The sequence below is a fragment of the Pogoniulus pusillus genome, chromosome 19 (genome assembly GCF_015220805.1).
Source record: "Pogoniulus pusillus isolate bPogPus1 chromosome 19, bPogPus1.pri, whole genome shotgun sequence".
Classification (NCBI taxonomy): domain Eukaryota; kingdom Metazoa; phylum Chordata; class Aves; order Piciformes; family Lybiidae; genus Pogoniulus; species Pogoniulus pusillus.
The window spans coordinates 4144314-4167859 of record NC_087282.1 but is presented as its reverse complement, the minus strand read 5'-3'; the positions used below and the strand labels follow the sequence as shown (position 1 = coordinate 4167859).

The 23546-nt window shown below is 53.5% G+C and overlaps 1 protein-coding gene and 2 long non-coding RNA genes across 5 annotated transcripts in view; all 3 read right to left on the bottom strand.

Annotated features, from left to right (window-relative positions):
* Positions 1-223: 223 nt before the first annotated feature.
* LOC135183660 (uncharacterized) lies at positions 224-5052 on the bottom strand. Its single transcript, XR_010305639.1, has 2 exons — positions 4622-5052; positions 224-1313 (listed from the first exon to the last, which is right to left on the bottom strand). It is a non-coding gene; the product is annotated as an uncharacterized LOC135183660 (long non-coding RNA).
* Positions 5053-8233: 3181 nt separating this feature from the next.
* LOC135183659 (uncharacterized) lies at positions 8234-11657 on the bottom strand. The gene is made up of 3 exons (XR_010305638.1): positions 11434-11657; positions 10109-10287; positions 8234-8397 (listed from the first exon to the last, which is right to left on the bottom strand). It is a non-coding gene; the product is annotated as an uncharacterized LOC135183659 (long non-coding RNA).
* A 4205-nt stretch (positions 11658-15862) lies between these two features.
* The window catches only part of CYSLTR1 (cysteinyl leukotriene receptor 1), a 47429-nt gene continuing 39745 nt past the window's right edge, over positions 15863-23546 (bottom strand). For 2 of the 3 annotated variants that reach the window (XM_064158864.1, XM_064158865.1), the window contains one exon: positions 15863-17210. In XM_064158864.1, the coding sequence (XP_064014934.1) occupies positions 16130-17164 (1035 nt within the window). In that variant the 5' untranslated portion in view covers positions 17165-17210 and the 3' untranslated portion in view covers positions 15863-16129. Of the gene's footprint in view, positions 17211-21336; positions 21520-23546 lie in introns of those variants that run through there. The other variant, XM_064158866.1, reaches the window with a different exon arrangement.

Below are 23546 nucleotides of genomic sequence, written 5' to 3'. Positions count from 1 at the left end.
GGGCATGTGGGTTTATCCCAAAGAGGTGGTGGGGGAGAGATTTGGATGGGGTGGGTGAGATTTGGATAGAGTGGGTTCACTCCCAGGGCTGGGCTGGGGCTCATTTCCTGCTGCATGACCCTCAGCTGCAAAAGGTCTTTGGCGAGTGAGAAGGAAGCACCCAAGCCAACTTGTGGAGAGCAGAGAGGAAGGGAAGGACAAAAAGGGAAGCAAGCAGCAAAAATCTGAATTGCAACTAAATTATGGTCTGTATTGAAAGTTCCACATTTGGAATTGATTTTTGCCATCAGACAAAAGGCTGAGGCTTTGGTTAGGGAAAGCCTGCTCCCTCTTCCAACCTGTTTGAAGTGGCCTGTCTGGAGGGGCTGCAGGTGAAGCAGGAGCAGCAGAGAGCTGATGCAATCCGACAGCACTGCGGTGCTGAGTGTAGGGCGATGCTCTCTGTTCTCTCTGCGGTGCTGAGTGTAGGGCGATGCTCTCTGTTCTCTCTGCGGTGCTGAGTGTAGGGCGATGCTCTCTGTTCTCTCTGCGGTGCTGAGGGTAGGGCGATGCTCTCTGTTCTCTCTGCGGTGCTGAGTGTAGGGCGATGCTCTCTGTTCTCTCTGCGAGGCTTTCCCTCCTGCTCCGCCTCTGCTGCTGCTTTCCTACCGCCCAGGGCCGCTCATTTTCCTGGCTGCTGCCCACTTTCTAACCCCTCTCCCACTTCACATTTCTTTCTGGTGGGGCAAACCCCATCTCCCTCACGGCAACGCATCAGCACCGAAGCGTCCACTGAACTACTTGTGCGGGGAGTTGTCCTGTGCGTCCCCTAAGCTGCCTGCGATGGGAGAGGGCAAAGCTGCAGCACCTTTGTGGGAAGCTCCTGGCCTGTGATCAGCCACCCCCCTGCTCGCTTCTACCAGGAGCTTTCCAATTGTTTCCCTCCGTTCCTCCATTGTCTTTCTTCCCAGCACTATTTCTTTCCTATCTGGCATTTTCTTCACTGTCCCCAAACAACCTCTTCTACTTGCTCTCTCCTACAATAACTCCATTCCTCATTATTGTTTCCATTCCTCTTTTTTTTTTCATTCTTCTTAGCCTCTGCTCTGTGTTGGGGCTTCCTCTTCCAGCACTCAGCAGACAGACTGGGGCTAGAGCACCATCTCCTTCGCCTCAGAGTGGTGCCTGCACTGCTGCATGCTCTCCATCGAGGGTCTTCAATCTGCTGTGTGGGAGCAGATGTCATCTATCGAAGGGCAGAGCAGTGATGAATCAGGTCTTTGGTGCAAATAAGAAGCAGCCACATGGCATGAAGAGTTTGGGAGCAGTTCAGGCTAAAAAGGAAGGAAAAAAAAAAGAAAGGAAGAGAAAAACAACAGAAGAAAAGATGCAGCTGTGAGGAATACAAATATTGGCTCCTCGAGGAAGCCTCCATATTGTATCCATTATGGCAATCTACTTATTTGTCCAGGCCTAATGCTCTCCAGTTTGAGATTGTCATGGATCTGGTTTCCCATCCTCAGAGAGCCAATCAGAAGGTCCAAGCAGTAAAGTTCTGCTTGAGGTGGCTGCATAAGAAGCCTTTCTCTGCTGGCTGGCTGATGGAGCAGATTGCTGTGTGAGAGAACCTGTATTAAAATGAATAAAGACCCTTTTGTATGTGAAAAAGGGAAGGGGGGGGGGGGGGGGGGGGGGGAAATTGGCCTCTTCCCACCTTCCCCATCTTCTCTTGCTGTGAAAAAAGCCCTATGCCCTGCCTCCCCTGCTGCAACTGTTGTGGAAGCTGCTGGAAGAGGGCAGGTATTACACAGCCTCTCCAAAGGCTCCTCTGCAGGAACACAGAGCTCTTGCTTTGCTGAGCTTCCTGCTAACACCAGGCTCTGGAGAAGGAGCTCTGAGCGTGGCCCTGAGCAGCTGCCAGATGAGGTCATCCATGGGGATCAGCGTGGGGCTTGTCCCTGACATTCCAGCAGTGAATTTTCCCCACCATCTACAAGAGAAGCAGGAGTGTGAGGTGTAAGCACCGTACAGAGTGGTTACACTGCTGTGAGCATGCCATGAGGCTGCCTCCGTGCCTGCAGCCCAGCTCGGGTGATGCTTCTGGTCACCACCGTGGGCTCAGGGGTGCTGAGCTCAGGATCAACACTGCAGCTGACGAAAGGGAGCTGAAGGGCCTGGTGCTCTGACATCACTGCCTCACTTCTTCATTCACACGCTGGGAGGAACAGTTGCTGGCTGCCTAAGAGGGAAGTTGTGAGCCCGAGCTCCTTAGAGGTGAGGGAGAGACAAATGCGGCAGCGCTGCAGGACAGCTTCCTGCTAGGGCTGGAAGAGAGGGGCGATGAGCAACTCTTTGCCAAGAACTGATGTGAGACTCTTGAGCCAAAGGCTTCTCTGCTAGGAGGAGGCAGAAGCTGCAGGTGAGGCTTGCCCTGGCTAGAGAGGTGGCAGCTGGTGCAAACAGGAGTCCCCATCAAGCCCAGTTTCGCTTTGCATTCCACTTGCAACCCCTTCTGTGCGACACTGGGTGAAGCAGCACCGCACGCTGAAATCTGTGTGGGGCTCTGAGCAACCTGAGCTAGATGAAGATGTCCTTGCTCACTGCAAGGGGGTGGGTGTTTAGTCTAGATGACCTTTAAAGGTCCCTTCTGAACACAGTCATTCTGGGCTGCTATGAAACACGTGAGGGAGGAGGCCTGAGAGCAGATTCCCTGCAGCACAGCCTCAGCTACCAGAGTGTTAGCAGTAAAAGGTTGGAAATAACCCTTGCTGCTCTTGCTCATCCTTAAGCATTTCCTGTGCAGCCAAGGGAAGCCTCCAAAAATGCAATGTCTGACCCTGTGAGTGACTGACTCTGTCCAGCCACCACCTGGGAGGAGAGGCTCAGATCCTTCCCCCACTTACACGTGTCCTCAGTGTCTCTTCTACTTGCTTCTGGAAACCCAAGGAACACAGAGCACATGTTTGAGACAGCTACAGGACACCAGTTTCATGAAAATAATGAAGCAATGTGCTTTTCACTTCCCCTTTTTGCAGTTACTTCAGCCTTAAGGCCCAAATGGTGCCAGCAGGGTGCTGTGGCTGTGCCAGCAATGTGTCCTCAGGGGTAAAACACAGTCATGAAGGTCAGAATAGACCTTAAAGGTCACCGAGTCCAAATGTTAACCTGACACTGCCAAATCACCACTAAGCCATCACCCTCAGCACCTATCCATGGCTTTTAAATCCCTCCAGTGATGGAGACTCCACCACTGCCCTGGGAAGCCTGTTCCAGGGCTTCAGCACTCTTTAAGAGAAGTAATTGTTGCTATTGTCCAACTTAAACCTCCCCTGGTGCAACTTGAGGCCATCTCCTCTCCCTCTATTGAAAAAGAGACCAACACCCACCTGGCTCCAGCCTCCTTTCACAGGGCTAGGGGTTGGGTTAGCTAGTTTTATATCCCTGCTGCAGAGACTGTGTCCATGGAGGAAGCCACAAGCTGATGAGATCAGTGCCCTCATGTTACTGTAGTGTAGGACAGGAGGTTTTGATGGGGCTGGTTCATCAGCAGAACTTCCCACCACGGGAGTCACTGTGCTGAGTTGAATGTTCACTGACTTCAGCTGCCACAGCTGTGACCTGTTGGTGCCACTTCCTATGGTTGTCAGCTCCCCTGCTCAGCACTGACCTGCTGCGGTGTCATCTGCTATGGGTCAGCCAACCACAGCTAGCCCACAAAGATGCTCCAGGGCTGTTTGGTGACCCTCAGGACAACCTCTGATTGCAATGATTAGGTTTTAATGAATAACCTCTATGGCCAGATTGGTATCAGTGGCACAATTTGGATTTGAGCAGGCTCCTGGTAGGTCACAGAAGGGTCAGGGTTGAAAGGGACCTCAAAGATCATCCCGTTCCAGCTCCCCTGCCATGGGCTGAGACACCTCACACTAGACCAGATTGCTCAGAGCCCCATTCAGCCTGGCCTTAAAAACATCCAGGGATGAGGCTTCCACCACCTCCCTGGTCAACCTGTGCCAGTCTCTGACTGCCCTCACGGTGAAGAGCTTCTTCCTAATGTCTAACCTTAATCTCCCTTCCTCTGTCTTGGATCCATTCCCCTCACTACCTGACTGCCTAAAAAGTCCCTCCCCAGCTTTCTTGTAGCCTCCTTAAGATACTGAAAGGCCACAATAAGGTCTCCTTGGAGCCTTCTCTTCTCCAGACTGAGTAACCCAAACTCTCTGTCTGCCTCCCTAGGAGAGGTCCTGCAGCATTCTGATCACCCAGGACTGCATGTGCAGAACTGTCCCTCCAGGGCTTTGGCAGCTGTGCCTCAACACCTGACATCCCTGTTTTTCCTACCACAGGATATGATTAACCCTGACTGGAGTCATCACACTGCACCCTGAAGCAGCAAATCCACCTGAATTCAGCACAATGTCTCTTCCCACCTCGAGTGCTGCACAGTGAGACCATACAGAGACTGTGCATGGCTCATGAATCTCCTCTGGGGCACCTCCCTGGGCCACCTCGGCACAGCCTCCTATGCCTAGGGAGGCAGTAGGGTGGTGCCCCAGGCCAGCTTGGGACCCACGAGTTCTGCTGCACAGGGTGAGGATGCTGCTCCAGGTCTGTCCGGGAGCTGCAGCAATGCTGCTCTCACCTGAGTACCTGGGAACAGGCGAGGAGGAGCAGCAACCAGCCCAGGAGCTCTGGGGACCTCTGGCTCAGTAAGTCAGCGAGATGAAGGACACGGAGGTGCGTGGGAGGAGGCGCTGCTGATGGGAGGCAGAGACTCAAGGTCAGTTATGGGGAACTTCTCATTCCATTTTCCTTGAAAAGTAGTGGTGAGAGGCCACAGCAGCACTTTGCAGCCCTCACTCACGTAAGCAGCCTGTGCTCCTCACTCTGGCAAGCTTCCTGCTGTGAGTAACGGGGGAGAAGAGCAGAGCAGGCTGCAGGGACTGTCCCGGTTCAGATGGTTTCTCAGAAAGGAAACAGCCCAGGCTGAGTCCTGGGGTAGCTGCAGTTCCTCACCAGAGTGAGCCCAGGCTGAGTCCTGGGGTAGCTGCACTTCATCACCAGAGTGAGCCCAGGCTGAGTCCTGGGGTAGCTGCAGTTCCTCACCAGAGTGAGCCCAGGCTGAGTCCTGGGGTAGCTGCACTTCATCACCAGAGTGAGCCCAGGCTGAGTCCTGGGGTAGCTGCAGTTCCTCACCAGAGTGAGCCCAGGCTGACTCCTGGGGTAGCTGCACTTCATCACCAGAGTGAGCCCAGGCTGAGTCCTGGGGTAGCTGCACTTCATCACCAGAGTGAGCCCAGGCTGAGTCCCGGGGTAGCTGCACTTCATCACCAGAGTGAGCCCAGGCTGAGTCCCGGGGTAGCTGCACTTCATCACCAGAGTGAGCCCAGGCTGAGTCCTGGGGTAGCTGCACTTCATCACCAGAGTGAGCCCAGGCTGAGTCCTGGGGTAGCTGCACTTCATCACCAGAGTGAGCCCAGGCTGAGTCCCGGGGTAGCTGCACTTCATCACCAGAGTGAGCCCAGGCTGACTCCTGGGGTAGCTGCAGTTCCTCACCAGAGTGAGCCCAGGCTGAGTCCTGGGGTAGCTGCACTTCATCACCAGAGTGAGCCCAGGCTGACTCCTGGGGTAGCTGCACTTCATCACCAGAGTGAGCCCAGGCTGAGTCCTGGGGTAGCTGCACTTCATCACCAGAGTGAGCCCAGGCTGAGTCCCGGGGTAGCTGCACTTCATCACCAGAGTGAGCCCAGGCTGAGTCCCGGGGTAGCTGCACTTCATCACCAGAGTGAGCCCAGGCTGAGTCCTGGGGTAGCTGCACTTCATCACCAGAGTGAGCCCAGGCTGAGTCCCGGGGTAGCTGCACTTCATCACCAGAGTGAGCCCAGGCTGAGTCCCGGGGTAGCTGCACTTCATCACCAGAGTGAGCCCAGGCTGAGTCCCGGGGTAGCTGCACTTCATCACCAGAGTGAGCCCAGGCTGAGTCCTGGGGTAGCTGCACTTCATCACCAGAGTCAGGCCACAAGCTCACCTTCCACAACAACTGCTTGCCAAAGTCGACTCAGCCCTTCCCAGCACCCCCAGCCTGGGCTTTGCTAGACAAAATATCTGCAGGAAGCTCCTGCCTTGAGCTGAGGGCACTTCCAAAGTGGTTACACGGAGCACTGCTCTGCCTTTTGGCCTTAAGGAGTTATCTGGGGGGGTTCACAGGGCTGCCTGGAGCCTTGCTGAAGTTGAAAGTTGAGCAGAGCATCACAGACATGCCCCTCACAGATAAAGGAATTTCCGTGGGCTAAACCAAAACCAAACTCTGTTTAGTCTTCAGCATCCCTAACAGAGCCATGCAGCTATGTTCTTGGAAGGGGAGCTTCTATTCATGACCAAAACAGGGAGGTTTTGCTGCCTCCACCGTTTTTATCTCCTGCCCCAGCCTGGTGAATATCCATCTGGCATATACTTATTGAGCTAAAACAGGGTCCTCACTTTGCTGCAGAGGAGCCTGCCTTCCTCTGAAGCATGAGGAGCTGCACTGACAGGAAAGAAATGGACACATTTCACCCTCAAGTGAAGTCTGCAAATGCTCCAAATATTTGTTTGTACGTGTGGCCACTCGCAGGGCTGCAATTAAGAGCCTGGGAGAAGCAGGACTGAGTTCCAAACCTTGCTGACCCACAGGCCAGGGGATGGATTTGCAGCTTGGGCTCCTCAGCCCTCAGGTTGGCTTTGGGTAGCATTTCCAAGACATTCAATTGCTCACACTGACGGTACTTTAAGATCCAATCTGCTTCCCTTCCATTCTTCTGCTCATTTCCACCCCCTCCCTAGTAATCAGGTCATACCCTGCTCTGCAGAGTGTGAAGGATAAAGAGCCCAGTGTTCTCCCTCCTGCCATAGGGAAGAGGTCCCTCTTCTAATGTCAGACCGCAGTGGAGATGGGGGGAAGATGCCGAGTTAGGATTCAGTGGGAGGATTACTGCAGGTCCTTCAGCAGCAGCTACCTGGATGCACAGACCTCTCTTGCAGCTAGCAGTGGCAATGCAGAGACTGCACAGACCCCTCTTGCAGCTAGCAGTGGCAATGCAGAGGCTCCTCTGTAGGCTGCACAGACCTCTCTTGCAGTTAGCAGTGGCAATGCAGAGACTGCACTGACCTCTCTTGCAGCTAGCAGTGGCAATGCAGAGGCTCCTCTGTAGGCTGCACAGACCTCTCTTGCAGTTAGCAGTGGCAATGCAGAGGCTCCTCTGTAGGCTACACAGACCTCTCTTGCAGCTAGCAGTGGCAATGCAGGAGCTCCTCTGTAGGCTACACAGACCTCTCTTGCAGCTAGCAGTGGCAATGCAGCAGCTCCTCTGTAGGCTCACAGACCTCTCTTGCAGCTAGCAGTGGCAATGCAGCAGCTCCTCTGTAGGCTACACAGACCTCTCTTGCAGTTAGCAGTGGCAATGCAGCAGCTCCTCTGTAGGCTCACAGACCTCTCTTGCAGCTAGCAGTGGCAATGCAGAGGCTCCTCTGTAGGCTGCACAGACCTCTCTTGCAGCTAGCAGTGGCAATGCAGGAGCTCCTCTGTAGGCTGCACAGACCTCTCTTGCAGCTAGCAGTGGCAATGCAGAGGCTCCTCTGTAGGCTGCACAGACCTCTCTTGCAGCTAGCAGTGGCAATGCAGAGGCTGCACAGACCTCTCTTGCAGCTAGCAGTGGCAATGCAGCAGCTCCTCTGTAGGCTGCACAGACCTCTCTTGCAGCTAGCAGTGGCAATGCAGCAGCTCCTCTGTAGGCTGCACAGACCTCTCTTGCAGCTAGCAGTGGCAATGCAGCAGCTCCTCTGTAGGCTGCACAGACCTCTCTTGCAGCTAGCAGTGGCAATGCAGCAACTCCTCTGTAGGCTCACAGACCTCTCTTGCAGCTAGCAGTGGCAATGCAGAGGCTCCTCTGTAGGCTGCACAGACCTCTCTTGCAGCTAGCAGTGGCAATGCAGGAGCTCCTCTGTAGGCTGCACAGACCTCTCTTGCAGCTAGCAGTGGCAATGCAGCAGCTCCTCTGTAGGCTGCACAGACCTCTCTTGCAGCTAGCAGTGGCAATGCAGAGGCTGCACAGACCTCTCTTGCAGCTAGCAGTGGCAATGCAGCAGCTCCTCTGTAGGCTGCACAGACCCCTTCACTGAACCTTTCCAGCCCCAGAATAGGTGCCCAGGCTTCTGCTGTTAGTGAGGGCAGACAGCACCTTGCTCAGAGCAGGAAATCTGGCAAGTTGGTTTTTTTTTACTGCCCTTGCATGGAGTTTATTGCTTGTTAAACTGAAGGGTTGCTTCCTTCTCACATCCTGCAAGCGTTTTACATGAAGACACTTCATGCAGAACAAGGGTGGGTACATCCTGGGCAGAGTTTCTGGCTTTCCCATCCTGTGGCATTGGAATTAGGCCCCACTGCAGGCAAAATGGCAGGGGGTTAAACCAAACAAACAATCACAACAACACAACAAATGACAACTTGTGGTAGTGTCACAAGCGTCAGAAAAGGAAATGTTTTTACAGGCTGGGGAGAAAACAGCACTGAAGGCTTGTAAATGGGATAGACATGGCACAGGGGACTGGAAATAGGGCTTCATCTGCTGTGATCTGCAGCTTGTTCAGGCAAGCACGTGAAGGAGGGAGGACAGAAAGCAAGACCCTGGTTTGTGAAAATCAGGTTGGGAAATTTTCATCTTAATCTCTTAAATTTCAATGTTTTGGTTTTTGAGAGGGCAGATGAGAGAGTTGGGGTTGTTGAGTCTGGAGAGGAGAAGGCTCTGAGCAGACCTTCCTGTGGCCTTCCAGCATCTGAAGGGGGCTACAAGAAAGCTGGGGAGGGACTATGTTGACTGGATAGGGCTGGGTGCTAGGTTGGACTGGATGAGCTTGGAGGTCTCTTCCAACCTGGTTGATTCTGTGATTCTTCTCTGATTCTAAAAATCTCCCCCAAAAGGTAACATTTCCAGAAGTAATCAACCAGCAGCTCAGACTGATGGGGTTTGGGCATGCAGAGCCTAGGAGGAACCAGAAAGTGCCCTTCTCCCTGCAGTCAGACTCAGACAACTTTACTGTTGCTGAAGAACATTAAGCAAAGCTAAAAGCAAGAGAGGTTCCTGTCTGAAAATGCTCTGCACAGCACCTGCCTGGCAGTGAGTCTGAAGGAAGGCAGCAATGCGCATGCTGGAGGGCATCACAGAATCCCAGCAGGGTGGAGGCTGGGAGGGACCTCTGGAGATCATCCATTACAGCCCCTGGGCTAAGGCAGGGGCGCCCACAGCAGGCTGCCCAGGATCACAATGTGCAGGTGGGTCTGGAATTTCTCCAAAGAAGACTCCACAACCTCTCTGGGCAGCCTGCTCCAGGGCTCCAGCACCCTCACAGGAAAGTTTTTGCCCATGTCCAGATGGAACCTCCTGGGTTTGTGCCTGCTGCCCTATTGCTGGGCACCACTGAGAAGAATTAGAGAATTCACAGAATCAGCCAGGTTGGAAAAGACCTCTAGGGTCATCCAGTCCACCCTATCACCTAACCCTTCTAATTAACTAACCCATGGCACTAAGTGCCTCATCCAGCCTCCTCTTAAACCCCTCCAGGGATGAGGACTCCACCACCACCCCAGGCAGCCCATTCCAATGCCAATCACTCTTGCTCTGAAGATCTTCTTCCTAACATCCAGCCTAAACCTGCCCTGGCACAGCTTGAGGCTGTGTCCTTTTGTTCTGTCACTGGTGCCTGGCAGCAGAGCCCAACCCCACCTGGCTGCAACCTCCTTTCAGGTAGTTGTAGACAGCAATGAGCTCTGCCCTGAGCCTCCTCTGCTGCAGGCTGCACACCCCCAGCCCCCTCAGCCTCTCCTCACAGGGCTGTGCTCCAGCCCTCTCCTCAGCCTTGCTGCCCTTCTCTGGACACCTTCCAGCACCTCAAAACATCTTTCTTAAATGGAGGGATGTGGAGTCTGGCTCTCTTGCCCCTCAACCTTTAGGTACTGATGATCACTGAGAATCTCTCCACTCAGGATCTCATGGCCAGCAGCACTAGGCTTGAGGAGCTGGGGCTTGGCTGCTGAGGAAGGAAGCAGCCTGTTGCTGGGCACCACTGACAAGAGTCTGTCTCTCTTGCCTCTTACCCTTTAGGTATTGATAATCATAGAGAAGCTCTCCACTCAGGGATGCTCACAGCCAGGAGCTGCTGTCAAAGCCAGGGTTAACTGGAAACTAGGATCTGCGCTGGGTTTGGTTTATTTTTGCAAACAGAGATGGAGTTTGTGGTTAGCTTCTAGCAGCAGGTGGCTGCTCTGGACCCTCTCTGAAAACACAAATAAAAACATGTTTTAGCCTGCTGCAGAGACAGAACAGCACCCATATGGTTCTCTCTGCTTGCACAGAAGGCTATCCTGAAACTGATTCTCTGAGAAGTAAAGGGGAGAGGATTTGGACTGTGTGGGAGGCACTGAGTCCTTGACATCTGCCAGACCAGGATTTCTTGTGTCTTAAGGGGAGCTCTTTCAGTTCTGCACAATGCTTACAATTTCCAGTCATGTTTAATGTTGTGTTAAATATCTGTAGTAAACAGAGTCATAGAATCAACCAGGTTGGAAGAGACCTCCAAGATCATCCAGTCCAACCTAGCACCCAGCCCTATCCAGTCAACCAGACCATGGCACTAAGTGCCTCAGCCAGGCTTTTCTTGAACACCTCCAGGGACGGTGCCTCCACCACCTCCCTGGGCAGCCCATTCCAATGCCAATCACTCTCTCTGACAACAACTTCCTCCTAACATCCAGCATAGACCTGCCCTGGCACAACTTCAGACTCTGTCCCCTTGTTCTGTTGCTGCTTGCCTGGCAGCAGAGCCCAACCCCACCTGGCTACAGCCTCCCTTCAGGGAGTTTCAGACAGCAATGAGCTCTGCCCTGAGCCTCCTCTGCTGCAGGCTGCACACCTCCAGCTCCCTCAGCCTCTCCTCACAGGGCTGTGCTCCAGGCCCCTCCCCAGCCTTGCTGCCCTTCTCTGACACTTTCCAGCACCTCAACATCTCTCTTGAATTGAGAGATCATAGAATCATGGAATCACAGAATCATGGAATCACAGAATCAACCAGGATGGGGGAGAGCTCCAAGCTCATCCAGTCCAACCTCTCCCCCAGCCCTATCCAGTCAACCAGCCCACGGCACTAAGTCGAGTCCTCTCTCGCCTCTCGCCCTTTAGGAACTGCCAATGCCTGAGAGGCTCTGGCCGGGGGCTGGAGCTGGGCTCGGCAGCAGGCTCAGCGCTAGGGGACACTCTTGCCCCAGCCAGCGCAGCAATGTCCCGACCGAGCAACAAACCCAGCGCCCCGCTTTCCTTTCCCGAGCCGTTCCTGAGGCCGAAACTGTTCGAGGCTGACCCTTGGCTCCCCGTTCCCGAACCCTGTCATTTTCCAGCCCAGCAAACGCCGCAGCTGCCGACTCACCCCCGGGCTCCGCCGGCTCCTGTCTCTCGGCACGCAGCAGCAGCCGCCGGGGCTCTCCTCGCAGAACCGCAGGCACAGGCAGCTAGGAAAAGCCCTTCGGGATCACCAAATCCAAGCGACATCCTTACTCCGCGATGTTCACCCTGAGCCATCTCCCCAAGCACCACATCCAGACCACTTCTGAGCACAGCCAGGGCTGGGGACTCCACCTGCCTGCGCAGCTCACTCCACCACTCTTGCTGGGGAAAAAAATCTTCCCTAGCATCCAGTCTAAACCTACCGATGGCAGCTTGAGGCCATTCCCTCTTGTTCTAGCACTGATTACTTGTGAGCAGAGCCTCTCCACAACCTCCTTTCAAGACAGCTGTAGACAGCAATGAGGACTTCCCTTTTTCAAGCTAACCATCCCCAGCTCCCTCAGGTGCTCCTCTCAAGGCTTACTCCCAGCCTTTGCTGCCAGGATGGCACTTTGCTGTGTGCCTCAGCAGGGCTAGGTCACAAGCAGGGGACAGCTGCCCTCACCTGGAGCTGGGCTTCTGCCAAGCCACAGATCTTCTACCTGTTTTGCTAGAATGGCTCAGGTTGGAAGGGACCTCAGAGATCATCCACTCTGTGGGCAGGGACACTTCTCAATGAGGCTTGGGAAAAGCCAGGTAGAAAATAACCATTCTCAGCAGATGTTTCCATGCAGAAAGCTCTGTGTGTGTGAGATGAGGCTGAGGGACATGGGGCTGCTTAGTCTGGAGAAGTCTGAGAGAGGATTGAATCAAAGTCTATAACTATCTGAGGGCTGGGGGTCAGGAGTGAGGGGACAGGCTCTGCTCACTGCTCCCTGGGATAGAACAAGCAGCAATGGATGGAAGCTGCAGCACAGCAGGTTCCAGCTCAACACAAGGGGGAACTTCTTTACTGTCAGGGTCCCAGAGCACTGGCACAGGCTGCCCAGAGAGGTTGTGGAGTCTCCTTCTGTGGAGCCTTTCCAGGCCTGTCTGGATGTGTTGCTGTGTGCCCTGAGCTAGACTGTATGGTCCTGCTGTGGCAGGGGGCTTGGACTGGATGATCTCTTTGTGTCCCTTCTGACCCCTGCCATCCTGTGAGCCTGCACTATGTCCACACAGGACACCCAACTACTCCATCCTCACCGAATCATCACCTCCAAGTGTCTGCAAGCCTTTTCTGCCTGCAAATGCACATTTATCAATGCCCCAGCTGCTTGCTGCTGGGGTGCTCCACCTCTGCAAGACCTGCCAGGACTCAGTTACCAGCAGAAGCGGTTTGGCTCCAGCAGGTCCTCATGCCAGCAGCTCCAGACAGTGGCCCTGAGTGCACTGAAGCTGGGATACAGCAAAGGCCAGTTTGGCTGGATCAAAGTCCAGCTTTGAGACACTGGCCCAGTGAGCCCACAAACATCTCAGCCTGCTCCAGGAGTTGCTCCCAGCCACTTCTGTGCTGCTTTTACCGAGGTTTTTGGCACATCATTATAAATGATCCTGTGAATATTATGCTCCAGTGCTGGTTGTAGGTACCAATGTGCTGTAGGGAAGGAAAATCAGCCTGCAGAGATTTGAAAATCAAGACACAGAGACCAAAAATAGGCAAAATTAAACATTTAACAGTTTCATTTCATTTTCTGCACTCTCTAAATAGCCTACCCTGTTGCACAAAACCTCACTGTCATTTCTCTTACCGTAGCCATTGCTTCATACAAAAATAAAGAGAAAAAGAGAGAGAAGAAGAAAAAAAAAACACCTCTGCTACAACAAAAATGCACTTTTGGCAGTGCTTCATGGTACACTATTTCAACCTGTGGCCTCCTGAATACTCTGAAACTCTTTCCTATGATGATTTCTATTTACAAAGTGCCCTTAATGCTTGGAGACACAACTTCTGATACTCACTGATAATCCTCGAGGAGAAGGGCCAGCCAGCCCTCACCCCTACCTACTCAATGCAGCCTGCTGGTGTATCTCTGAGCTAGAGGCTCCTTTGGGTTTAGAGGGAACTGCAGTGCTCCTCTGCATCAGGAGCTTCCAGCCCTCTTCCACTCCACAGATCCTTGGCATTTCCTAAAGGGGTTTTAGATCTTGCTGGTAATTCACAAAGAATTAGAAGGGTTTAGAAAGGAGCTCTGCAGATCACCTAAAGCAGGGTCACCCATAACAGGTTGCCCAGGATCAATATCCAGGCAGGTTTGGAATCTCTCCAGAGAAGACTTTGTAACCTCACTGCATAACCTGGTCCAGGGCTCACAGGAAAGAGCATCCTGGGTTCCAGTTTGTGCCCATTGCTGCTTGTGCTGTCACTGGGCACCACTGAAAAGAGCCTGGGTCCATGCTCTTGGCCCTTGCCCTTTAGATACTTAGCAACATTCAGAAGATCACCTCTAAGGCTGCTCTTCTCCAGGCTGAGCAGCTCCAGGGCTCTCAGCCTCTCCTTGGCAGAAAGATGCTCCAGTGCCTGAGGCATGATAGAACTGTTTTGGTTGAAGAGCCTTTAAGATCACTGAGTCCAGCCATTCTCTAACTCTCCCAGCTCTGGGAATAACCCATGGCCCCCAGCACTACATCTCTGCCTCTTTGAAACACCTGCAGGGATGAGGATTCAATCACCTCCCTGGGCAACCTACTCTAGTGTTTGAAAACCCTTTCAATGAAAAAGTTCCTTCTAATATCCAACCTAAACCTCCCCTGGTGCAACACGAGGTCATTTCCCTTTGTCCTCTCACTTGTTACTAGGTAAAAGAGACCAACACCTGCCTGACTACAAGCTCCTTCCACGGAGCTGTAGAGAGCCTCTGCTGGACTCTCTCCAGTAGTTCCTCATCTGAGCTGCAGAGCTCAAAAGTGGGCACAGCACTCCAGATGTAGACTCACATCCCTCAATTGCTCTGCAGCTGAACTTGCCTTTTTCCAGCCCAGGAATGTACAGAGAGTGAACTTCCACTCTGTGTATCTGTAAAGATCATTTCTCAAGCAAACTGCCTCCACAGCAAGCTCCTTTTGCTCACTCTTCTTCCACAGTATTAACACTGCTTTCTTTATGGATGATAACATGAAGAAACTTAATAAATACCACATCAAAACACACTTTTCCAGCCAAAAGCCTCAATCCTACAAGACTTTCTATTTCTGTCTCGCTGTAGCACACATCTGGGGCTGGGCTTTGCTCCAGCAGAAGGCAGACAGTGCTGCCTCTCCATGGGTTCACTGCAACAGCACAGGAATGTCTCCTCCTGCCCAAGAGTCTGATTAAAGACATAAGCAAAGCTCTTTTTCACCATACTGTACTCAAGAGTCACTCAGGTCATATTCAGACTCTCCAGATCTTCCTAGAGATCCCTCCAAGGGGCTTGGATTGCCTCACACTGCAGGGTGTGAGCATGCTGGACGCTCTGAAACAGGATCAGACATCATTTATCAGTATTTTAAGGGCTTAGCAATTATTTTCCTTAATTATTTTCTTAATGATTTCTTTAAAAAGATTTGGTTCATAGCTCAGAAGGTCAGGTCTGATCTTGCACTGTGCCCCGAGCACCCAGAGCTCTGCTTTTAGGTAAGACCTCCTGAGTGATGATCCAGCTCCTGCAGCCATCATCTACAGGAATAGTCCCACTGCAAAAGTTTGCAGCTGCACACCAGGATGCTGCAATTCTAAACCAGCTCCCACACACAAGACTTGTCCCAGAAACTCAGACATTTATGGCAAAGCCGTTGCTTGTGAGAGTGCCTGGAGAGCTGCTCAGTGAGGGCAGGAGAAGGGCTCAAGTGGAGCTCCTGGATTTGCAGGTCTGCTGCCCACAAGAGTCTGAATTGCTGCTCAGTGAGGGCAGGGGAAGGGCTCAAGTGGAGCTCCTGGATTTGCAGGTCTGCTGCCTACAAGAGTCTGAATTGCTGCTCAGTGAGGGCAGGGGAAGGGCTCAAGTGGAGCTCCTGGGTTTGCAGGTCTGCTGCCTACAAGAGTCTGAATTGCTGCTCAGTGAGGGCAGGAGAAGGGCTCAAATGGAGCTCCCGGGTTTGCAGATCTGCTGCCCACAAGAGTCTGACTTGCTGCTCAGTGAGGGCAGGAGAAGGGCTCAAGTGGAGCTCCTGGATTTGCAGACCTGCTGCCCATAAGAGTCTGAAGAGCTGCTCAGTGAGGGTGGGAGAGGGAGTTGAAGGCTGAGTTCTTGGATTTGCAGACCTGGCCACCGACCCTGCAAGTCTTGCAGACGTAATTATCTTGCAACCCAAAATCCAAAGCAGAAGCAGCCGGGGGCAGGGCAGGAGTGGTGTACACAGAGCAGCTGTTTGAAGGCTCGGTGAAGCCTCTGCCCTCTCTGTCAGAACTCTCCAGCCACGGCCCCTGGCCAGGGCTGTTTACATTTCCCACCAGCTGGGGGAACGCAGGCTCTTTGCAGAGTGGTGGAATGAAGAAAATGCACAAACGGAGGCCTTGAAGAACTTGTGAGTTTATCATCAGAGCAACAGCTTTCTGGTGCTGGCTGGCAGTGGCTCCTCCATCTTTAGCAGCTGTCCACATCCAGGGAGCACTCCTGAGGAAGGAGCAGGCTGCCCCTGGCAGCATGAATCGTGCCCCAACCACCATTGTCATTGCAGAGCTAATTGTGACAAAGGCTTATGAGCCCCCGCTGCGTCTGCTGGAAGGGGCCCAAGATCTCCATTGGCCATCTGAGATGGTAGGGGAAGGTCTAACTCCCTTATAAAGGGGCCACAGCTGTGTTTCCATTCTCCCTGCGGCTCGCTCCAAAGGGTTCCTCATCCTTCTCCTTTATGGAGACCTTTTTCCTGAAGGCTTGCGTTAAGCTGGAGGAAGAACCTTTCCGAAGCGTGCTAAGCCTCTGCCGAAAGTTGCCTCCCGAGAAGAAATAGAGGAGAGGGTCAAAGCAGCAGTTGGCAGCTGCTAGGGGGAGGGTTACCACCACCCACTTCTGCAGGTACACGGCGTCCCCGCAGCCGGCGCCGAGCTGCAGCACGCGGAGGTGCACCGTGCGCAGGATGTGGTAGGGGGTGAAGCTGACCAGGAAGGTGAGGGTGACGATGACGATCATCCAGACAGCCTTCCTGCGGCTGGGCTGGTTCTTCCGCAAGGAGTTCTTCAGCAAGGTCCTGATGATCATGGTGTAGCAGATGGTTATGACAATGAAAGGGAAGATGAAACCCACGAAGAGGGCAATGAGATCCAAGATCACCACCATCTTTTTCTTCTGGGAGTCTTCGGGGGGCTCGAAGCACTTGGTCTTGTTGTCGTGCTGGTAGGTGCCGTTGCGCAGGAAGGGAGCGCTGGTCAGGGTGACAAAGACCCAGATGCCAACGCAGACAAGTTTGGCCTTCTTCTCGGTGACCAGGTGGATGTTCTGGACCGGGAACACGATGGCTATGCAGCGGAAGAAGCTCATGGCCGTCATGAAGAAGATGCTGCAGTAGAGGTTGACGTAGAGCGCGTAGGAGCTGATCCTGCAGAGGAAGTCGCCGAAGAACCAGTGGCCCTTGTGGACGTAGTAGACGACGCGCAGGGGCAGGGTGCACACGCAGAGGAAGTCGGACACAGCCAGGTTCATCATGTAGACCTGGAAGGCTGTCCTCTGCTGGTAGGTTTTGATGAGGATGTAGATCACCACCCCGTTGCCGACAAAGCCCAGGATGCTGATCATGGAGTAGAGCGTGGAGTAGACGCGGTTCCGGAAGTCATCGATGGAGTGCTGGCACGACGAGTTACCGAGCAGCCCTGTCATCTTGCCTGCCTGCAGCACCAGTCCTGCCTGGCCAGGAGTGTCAGGCCTAAGAGTGAAGAGCTCAGGTGAGGAGTGTGAAGCAGCACAGGAAAACAAGCCCCCGGTTTTAAACGGGAGGCAAAACCTTGTCACAGCTCTCAGACAGGAGAGGACTCTTCAGAGGGATGGGGATCTGCACAGAGCCATGGTCACAGAATCACGGACTGTCAGGGGCTGGAAGGGACCTGGGAAGCTCATCCAGTCCAACTCCCCTGCCAGAGCAGCATCACCTAGAGCAAATCGCAGAGGAATGTGTCCAGATGGGTTTTGAATATCTCCAGAGGGGGAGACTCCACAACCCGCCTTTGTTCTCCTCTGCACTGTGCTCTAAACCTTCTTTGTTACCAAACTGGGGTAATTAACAGCTTTGGAAAAGATACTGCCTGGAGCAGCTGATGAACAGCGCAGAGGATGCTGCCGCAGGGCTGCAGGTTCCCCGGCACGGCAGGGGAGCTGCAGGGAGGTCCACGTCAAGGAAAACAAACCTCTTGCTCCGGAGAGACCAGATCTCTGCCATCAAGGTAAGAGTTTTCCCCTTGGGTTTGCTTTATGTGAGCAGGGCTGGGACTCTCCACAGTGGTCAGACCCGACAGCCAGGAAGGGCTTTCTGGATCTACTCAGTCTTTCATGAAGGTTTATCATTTCCTTTCAGTGCTCATTTCAGTGCAGGGATACACAAAACTCTTAATTTGGGTTGTGACAAACTAAAGCAGGAGAAACAGCACACACGTACACGTTTTTCCCTCATTCACTTTCCATTTCTAATGCTGTAAACACAGAATTTGACTTGCAGTGAGACCATGAAAACCTGTGGTGAGAGCTGCAGGGTGCACACAGGCTGAAACACCAGGACTGAAGGAAAAACAAGCATGAAAGCAACAGCCAGGAGAACCTGCCCCATGTGTGTGCCCAAAGCTGATGCTAAGTTGTATGTATTTTCATCCATCAAAGTAGGCTGGCAGCATTAAAGTGGAATTTCTGTCTGTCTCCAGGATTTAGTGGAAATTCAAAACCTCACTGGGATGCTCAAGGCTTCCAGCCGAGTACCTTAAAGCGAGGCAGCACAGACAGGAGAAGCGGCAGACTCTGAGGCAAGAGGATTTCCCCCACCCCGGGCTATTTCTGGACGTGCCGAGGTGCCTGAGCAACCAGCCCTGGGACTGTGTAGAGGTCTTCGGCCAGAAGAGGCAGCCAAGACTCAGCACAGCTGTCAGACACCAGAGTGTTGCACAGCATTACCTACACTTCATCCCAGCTAGCATAAATGCAGCTCATGCAGTGACGCTCATTACAACAAGCTGCTAATCAGACAGGTAGTGAGTTCACAGCCATGTCCTCCCCCCAGCCCCAAATCACAGAATGTCAGGGGCTGGAAGGGACCTGGAAAGCGCATCCAGTCCAACCCCCCTGCAGAGCAAGATCACCTGGACCAGATCACACAGGAACACGTCCAGGCAGGTTTTGATTATCTCCAGAGAGGAGATATTCAAAACTCCACAGCCCCCTCGGCAGCCTGTTCCAGTGCTCTGTCACCCTCACAGGGAAAAAAATCCTCCTCATGTTTAAATGAAACTTCCTATGCCTCAGCTTCCACCATTGCCCCTTGTCCTGGCATCAGGCATCACCCAGCAGAGCCTGGCTCCAGCCTGCTGGCACTCACCCTGCACATATTGATAACCACTGATGAGGTCACCTCTCAGACTCCTCCAAGCTAAGGAGCCCCAAGCTCCCTCATGCTGTGTTCATAATGCTGCCTCTCTGCAGCCTCGTTCTGGTATTGGCAACATTCAGAGCTCAGACCCAGCTTGGATGAGTCTGGGGGCTTCTCAGATCCACACAATGGGAAACCCAGAGTGGGTCTGAGCTCCACCAGACATCACTCCTGTGATCTTTTCATGGCTCCAGGCATTTCTCCTCTGCAAGGACCAGCCAGCAGCATGGAGCTGCTGCCCTGGTGGAGCTGCAAGAGGACACCAAGCCCTGGGTGATGGTGAGATGCAGCCTGCATCCCACCTGAGGGCTTCACTTCAGCCTTAAGGTTCGAGTTATGAAAAGACAGCAGCCCAACAAAAGGCTAAAAGGAAGCTGATGGCAACACTGATCCGATGAGCCAGTTGTTTGGGAGGAGCAGGTAGTGCAGTACTCAGAACAGCTCATTGCTTGTGCTTTTTTTTTCCTGTCAAGATTATCTAAGAGGTGCTGAAGCTCTTCCTAGGGTTACTCTTATCTGAGTGCTGAGCAAGCAGACCTGGCGAGCAAACCCTATTGTGCTGTGCACTGCATGAACAGATCAAGATCAGGGCCTCAGCCAGCTCCTGAACTGCTCTCTGACCTTCCCTCAGCATCACAGATAGCTGTTAGCTCGGACATTAAACCCAACACAGCCAAGATGGTCTCTTCTGAGCACCCCAGGCAGCAATGGCTGGCATGAGGAAGGAGCAGAAAATGGGACAAGCTGGGATGCATAGCCAACCCAGAGCATAAACAGAGAGGTTTCCCCAGAAGCTGTGATGTGATGCAGCACTCAGAGAACAGACAGGGCTGCAGATGGGGAAGGGGAAATTGTAGCCAAGTGGGGGTTAGTTTCTTCTCCCAGAGAGGCTGAGGGAGCTGGAGGTGTACAGCCTGCAGAAGAGGAGGCTTAAGGCAGAGCTCATTGCTGGCTACAACTACCTGAAAGGAGGCTGCAGCCATCTGGGGTTGGGCTCTTCCTCCAGGCAAGCAGCAACAGAACAAGGGGACACAGTCTCAAGTTGTGGCAGGGGAGCTCTAGGCTGGATGCTAGGAGGAAGCTGTTGGCAGAGAGAGTGATTGGCATTGGAATGGGCTGCCCAGTGAGTCACTGTGCCTGGAGGTGTTGAAGCAAAGCCTGTCTGGGGCACTTAGTGCCATGGTCTGGTTGACTGGCTAGGGCTGGGTGCTAGGTTGGACTGGCTGAGCTTGGAGCTCTCTTCCAACCTGATTGGTTCTATTCTGCGAGAGCAGCACTGGGGGAACCAGGCAGCACAAGCAGAATCTGTGCCTCCCAGCCATTTTGGGTCAGGTTCTCATCTGCATTTTCTGTGTCTGCAGAAGGAATTGTGACCTTCTGCCACTGTAGGCTTCTCCTCTCTTCTGCCCAGTTAGCTGTCCCATCCAAGAGAGAACCAAGGGAATTACATAATCCCAGGTTGGAAGGGACCTCAAGGATCACCTGGCCCAATCTCTCATAGGAAGAGGCAGGTCTGGATGGTTAGAGGATAAACATTTCAGCCCATTAGATAAACTTCCTTATTTAATCTGTGTGCCTGTGCACACTGCTTACGTGGCACTGACCTGCATCCTAAAAACCCTTTTCCTCCTTTGGGGGCATTTCAGCCTTCCAGCTGCTGTTCTCTGAAGGCATCAGCAGAGAGTGAACAACCGTGTGAGGGATTTGTCAGGAAGACAGCTACAGCCTGTAACCTATCGTATTTCTAGGCAGAATTTAAAGTGCTAACTGAAAGGAAAACTGATGACTTCAGTACTGAAGTGGACTGTGGACGTAAAAGAGAGCCCCACACCTAGAAGTACAGATGTAAAGATCAATTCCCCCGCCACAGAACAGCATTTCCTAGATGAGGCTTGAGAGAAGGTTAGCATCACAAAGACAGTTAACACTTCTGCCACTCTTTGTATTCGCGGTGTGGTTTGGCTTGGAAGCGACCTCCAGAGGTCATCTGCTCTGGTTGCCCTGCCGTCTGGACAAGGGGCAGGGGGTGGGAGTTGAGGCATAGGAGGTTCCATGTGGACCTGAGGAAGAATTTTTTCCCTGTGAGGGTGACAGAGCCCTGGAAGTGGCTGCCCAGGGGGGTTGTGGAGTCTCCCTCTCTGGAGATATTCAAGAACCATCTGAGTGCATTCCAGTGCTGTCTGGTCCAGGTGATCCTGCTCTGGTAAGGGGGCTGGACCAGATGATCTTTTGAGGCCCCTTCCAGCCCCTGACATTCTCTGATTTCCAACCAGACCAGGCTGGTCAGAGCCCCATCAAGCCCAGTCCCGAACATCTCCAAGAATGCCCCACCCCACCAGGCAACCTGCTCACCACCCCCACCGCAGAGAACCGCCTCCCAACGCCCAATCTATACGACAGAATTGTTTGGCTTGAGAAAGACCTCTACGATGGTGGAGTCGAGGTTCAGCGAGCTGTTTATTCTGTGCCGGTGGCTTCAGCTCGTCAGGACTGTGCATGAGTTGGAGCGTGTGGTGATTGCATCCCGACACAAGCAAGCCCCTGACAAAGGAGCGCTGACTGCGGTGTTGCTCTCCCGCTCTCACGCAGCGCGGCTGATTCGCAGCTGGTCCTAAGTAAATTAGGCTATGTTTAATTACACAATCGGGAAGCACACGGCTGAAGATGCTAATGTTTGTTTTGAGCTCGGAGGTAAAGCACCACTGGTCCTAGAACCACTCCCGAGCCCCGACGCGGGGATGCTTAAGAGTTTGCTGGGGAAAGAGTAGAAACTGCCTCAAAACCCCTCAGAACAAATTCCCTTCTGCAGGAGGAGCAGGCTTTGCGCTTAGAAAGAGGAGCAGAACGAAGAACGACAGCAAGGACAAGCAGAGAGTGAACCGCGCGGCTCGTCAGCGCAGCGTAACCCAGCTCCGCGGGTGCGGACCCGGCTGCAAACCGCTGCCCGACTCAGCATCCTGCCGCTGCCCGGAGACGGAGCCGGGGATAGCAGAGCCCAGGATAGCCGAGCCGGCACTCCCACACCCCCACAGGAGACGACCCCAGCCAAAACTTACCGTAGCCGAGCCAGACCGCAGCCCTGCCCGAGCCGCCCCTTCGGAGCCCTTAAAACGAGACGCGCCCCTCCCGGCCCCGCCCCGCCGGCCCCAGCCCCGCAGGGCCCCCGGCCGCCCCCGCCCCGCTTCCTCCGGGGGATGCTGCTCCTTGCTGGGAGACTCCGTCCCGAAGATGGGGGTGCTCCGCTCCCCACCGCCCTTTAGCGGCGGCTTTGGTCCGTGGTGGGAGTGGCTCCAAGTTGCACCTACTGCAGCATCTGAGACCTGTCATGAAGAACTTCTGCTCTCATCTGCACCCCTAGTTCTTGGGAGCCATCTGCTGCTGGCATCCCCTAATAAAACCTTATCCAGCTGCTTTGCAGTGAGCAGGTGTAAACAGAGACAGGTGTAAACAGAGACAGGTGTAAGCGTGCTCCTGATCTAAGGGTGCCTGCATTGCCAGCAGGACAAGGCAGGTCCTCCTTCCCCTCTACTCAGCCCTAGTGAGGCTACAGCTGGAGCACTGAATCCACTTCTGGGCTCCCCAGTTCAAGAGAAACAGGGAAATACTGGAGAGAGTCTAGTGAAGGTCATGAAGATGCTGAGGGGCCTGGAGCATCTCTGAAGAGGAAAGGCTGAGAGCCCTGGGGCTGCTCAGCCTGGAGAAGAGCAGCTTGAGAGGGGATCTGGTCAATGCTGATCAATGTCTGAAGGGCAGGGAACAGCAAGATGGGACCAGACTCTTTTCTGTGGTGCCCAACAACAGGACAAGGGACAAACTGGAATCCAGGATGTTCCATCTGAGCAGAAACAAAAGCCTCTTTCCTGTGAGGGTGCCAGTTCCCTGAAGCAGCCTGCCCAGAGAGGTTGTGGAGTCTCCTTCTCTGGAGGGATTCCAAACTCTCCTGGACATTGTGATCCTGGGCAACCTGCCATGGATGACCCTGCTTTAGCAAGGGGGTTGGACCAGGTGATCCTCAAAGGTCCCTTCCAAACTCTGACACAGTGGGAACCTGTGATCACCACAGCTTTTATGTGGTGCTGTGTGGTCAGGTCTCTGCCTGGTCAGATTTTGAGCCATGTTTTCCTGCCCAGCTCTGTTTTGATTGCTAGTTTTGGACCTTCCATAGGCCTGCATGCTCTCTAGCTGGGTAAGGCCAGGCTGGCTGCATGGTCCACCCAGATGGGATACAAAATGATGAAACTTGCATGTGGGAATCAGTGGTAGATTGAGAGCATCATGAACATGCAAATGGGACAGGAAGGTGCCCCAGTAAAACCTCTGCTATGCTTGGCACTGGTGGAGGCAGATCCTTTCACCTGGTGGAAGGACAGCTACTGAAAATCCTGACTTCTAGAACCAACACATGCATCACAGAAGGCCTTTTCCTGCCCTCAAGGGCTGACTTTGCCCCTGTGCTGCCCTGGAAGTGGTGGCAGCATGCTGTCTTGTGCAGAACTGAGGTTCTCAAAGGTACAGCTGATGTGGTCAGCAGAGCTGTGTGTGGCATGTCCCCACGGCATCCTCAGCCCTGCAGCCCTGTATAGGAGACCAGCAGGAGCAAAGCTCTCTGCCAGACCTTCCTTGGGAAGGTGA